Source organism: Apis dorsata, unplaced genomic scaffold, assembly GCF_000469605.1.
Source record: "Apis dorsata unplaced genomic scaffold, Apis dorsata 1.3 scaffold_92, whole genome shotgun sequence".
Taxonomy (NCBI): Eukaryota; Metazoa; Arthropoda; class Insecta; order Hymenoptera; family Apidae; genus Apis; species Apis dorsata.
In genome coordinates, this window is record NW_006263390.1 from 458,518 (window position 1) to 462,228 (window position 3,711).

Consider the following 3,711-nt stretch of genomic DNA (forward strand, 5'->3'; position numbering starts at 1 on the left):
ATTGATCGTTATTAAATCGACGATGGTGGTCTCGTCAACGCGCTACGTACCATCCTTCTCCCAGCTTCCTCCAATAATTATTCCACCTCATATAAATATCGAGGGAGGGAAAAAAAGCAAACGGGTCAAAAAATCTAATCGACGTACGCGAAATTACTCATTTTTTCTTCCTTTTTTTTTTTTTTTTTTTCTTTTGCATTTTCAGATCCCTCTTTATCTCCTCGAATACAAACAGTGTATGGTAGAATATGGTACGCGCTAGTGTATGCACAACCGTTACCGATTGCGCAACCGCGTTCACGTTTCCAATGATTCTTCCTCTTCGATCAGCGCGCCAATGCTCACTTGCTCACTTACATGGACGACCTATTAATATGCAAATTAATTACGAGTATTGCGGCAATCCCAGTTTGCCCTCCGACTCCAACTTTCTCGCACGTTGCACGATACAATACACCCGACGCGCCCCCGTATTCTCCCCGCGCCAATTCGTATCGAGCCGCTCGAATCGATTTGCCGCGCTTTCGACACGCTGTCTACCGCCGATATACATACATTTTCGCGCATCTCTCCTCCTCCTCCTCCTCCTCCTTCTCTTGAATGGGATTCCATTTTGGAAATTTTAATTTTAATTTTAATTTCCAAAAAACGGGGGAGGGAAGGGAAAGGAAGGGACGAAGGGAGGAAATCGGATCTCCTTCTAATAGATCGACCTTCTCCTTTCTTTGCATTCCGGATTTGAATATACTGAGATGTTCGACGTGCTTTAAACTCCGGTGACGGCCGTGCCTCTATTGTAAACGGGCCGATATAATCTCTCGCAGCAGCGGCACGGCTGTAACGCCTACGTTGGAAAATTAGCATACAGCCAGATCCTTGGCAACGATTAAAACCAGGAGAAATAATTCCACGGACACGAACTTCCTCCTCCCTCGCGTTTCCCTTCTTATTTCGATCGACGAAATCGGGCCGCATCATTTCACGGGTGGGAAATTATCCTCCCTTTTCGTCAAACCCGGACGAAACGGAGGACGTTTTACCTGGAAGAACAGCCAGAGCCACTGCCTCTGCTATTTACCTTGCTTTCGTCGATCGTTGGGATCGTTGGAAACCGAGGGAGGACCGGAGGAATGAGATAACTTCCTCGAATAAAATAACGAGGGGCGGACGTTCTCTCGTTAAACTCTCTCCTCGAGAATCGTTTCCTTGAAACGCGGTTTCAAGTGTTCGCACAACCCTCCGTTTTATTCGCGATTCAAAGACACGATTCTCGTTACAACTCGTCCACAATTGGCGGACGATAGTCGCTTAATCGTCTCGCTCGAATCTTATGCCCGAACTTGGCTTGGGTGATTTTAACGTAAACGTGGCAACGTGGCAAACCTCTAGTCCGTAATTATCCCGACGATATTTGCTTCGTAAAATAAAATGAGTCTCCTGCTCGCCGTTCCTGGCGACAGTCGATGTTTTATCGACCGGGATCCGTCAACGATCCTCCACGCGATTCTTTCACGGCATTTTCGATACAGTCGTCCGTCCGTAGCGTGATTAATCGATTCCCAGATACAATGTAATTTCTCCCGTACGAATAGCCGAGCCCATACAAATTGCAACGGGAGATAGCCGGGGCATAATTATCGACGCTGCGTTAAACGCGTAGAAAGCGATTAGAGGTATCCTCGCGTTGAATCAATAGAAAGCTCGCGTGATTCGTGTCACCGTGCCTTACAGATTCGTTTCGAAATGCCGAGCCGAGTTGTCGCATCTTCTTTCCTTCCCTTTCCTTCCTTCTCGCTAGAATTTCTTTACCGACCGTGCTTTCTTTCGGAGAAAAAAAGAAAAAAAAGAAAAAAAAAATTAATTCTTCCGGACGGAATTTCTTATGTTCCAGCGGCGGAAATCCGAGAGGCTCTTCAACACGCGATCAAGGTGTCGCGGGAGGGGAGCTGCCAGTGGCCACGGCCAAGGGTGATTCCGGTTCGCGACGTGTATCCGAGCCCGTCGACCACCTACGTCCCGCACTGCGCCATCTTGCACAGGTGCTCGGATGACACCGGGTGCTGCAGATCGGAAGCCCTCACTTGCGTGCCCAAGCATTCGCATCGAGTCGAGCTTTCCTTCTACGTGAGTACCTATACCACCGTTGTTCATCGATCGAATTCGCGTTACGATGTAGCGTGTTACGAGCGTGGATAAAATGGAAACGAGGAAGAGTTTATCGCGAAAGGAGAAAGTACGATTAATCGCGTTGAACGTATTAGAGAGGGGGGATTTATTAGCTCGCGTGTATTTCGGGTAAAGGTAATTTATGGAACGCTCGATTTATCGTAAACGCGTATCTCGAAACGATTCGCGAAACATTGTCAGCGACGGGCGAGTTTTCTGTCTCGAGCGCGCCGTGCCGGTTAATGAATACCGACGTTATCGGCTGAACCGCGAATTCGATGACTGCGCGAGACTGCGCGGTTTATCTCGCGCCAACTAGGGGAAAAAATCGATCGCGTAAATTTCTCGGCTTTCATGCCTGCCCATTAGTGTCACGGAGAACGAGTAGTCGAGCGCGCTGTCGAAGCAATCGTTGGAATGCCGTTGCAATTCCGATTTTTCCTATTTATCCCCAGAGCTGTTCGATACCGCGTGTTAGAATTTATCGTGCGTATAACCGTAACAACTATCGATGATCGATCCCACGATGTTATTTGTATTCCTATCGATGCTCGCCCGCTTCTGACTCGATTTATAAAGCTATACTGTATTACCTATTCGAAACGCTCCACGATTGTTGATCGAACGACACGCGCCTCTTTTCGACGATGGTGGTCTATCGCGTTGCTATGGATACCCGTGTATTATACCCGTGTTTACGAGCATCGAGCTTCTCCCCTTCCTAAAAGGAATCGCCAAACTTACTGTATCGATATCTTGCGCGCGAAACATTTTAAATCGTTCGGAATTAGTTGGGTCATTCGTTGATATATATATATTGGATCGATGATAAATTTCCAGGGAAGAGGAAGAAGAGCAGACTCGAAGCGTAATTAAACTTGGCCAGTTGGTCTTAACGAATCGATTAACTTCGATGGATCTATCGCATTGCCCCTGCGATCTATATACGTCGTCGATTGGATATAGAACTATAATTTCTTAAACGATTCATCGAATCATCTCTTCGTCCGCTTACTTTTCGCGTCGTCATTCGATACTTGGAGATCGTTACTATTATATGAGAGAAATTTAATAGTTGAATAAAGTTCACTTCGATTTATTTATCGTTCAATAATAATTGCAAATAATTGAATAACGTCTGAAGAAAGGGGCTGAGAAACGGATAACAGTAACGGCTACTGAACAGAAAACAATTTTGTTCGAAATTTTTAACCAGTTACTTTTTACATCGGCAAATCTCCGTTGATGGAGAGAGTCGAGTTTTCGAGAAGAAAAATCAGCGTGATATAAATCGTCGATGCGACACAGACGCGCAATATAATCGCGGAGGATGCAATTTACATTTCGCGGTAATTATTATCCAAGTTGTGATTTCTCTTTCTCTTTCTCTCTCTCTCTCTCTCTCCCGAGAAAGAGAATTGCGCATTGTCAGTTATTGAAATCATCGAATCCGCGTTTCCCCTTTAAACGCAATCCATCCAATCAATCCGTCGATCGCGTCGTAAACGCGGGAATAATTCATAAATAATTTTATATATATATATA

The 3,711-nt window shown here is 45.6% G+C and overlaps 1 protein-coding gene across 1 annotated transcript in view; it reads left to right on the top strand.

Annotated features, from left to right (window-relative positions):
* The window catches only part of LOC102674731 (peptidyl-prolyl cis-trans isomerase G-like), a 49,832-nt gene that overhangs the window by 22,210 nt on the left and 23,911 nt on the right, over positions 1-3,711 (top strand). The window contains 1 exon segment of the mRNA XM_031508611.1: positions 1,892-2,124. Coding sequence (XP_031364471.1) covers positions 1,892-2,124 — 233 coding nt within the window.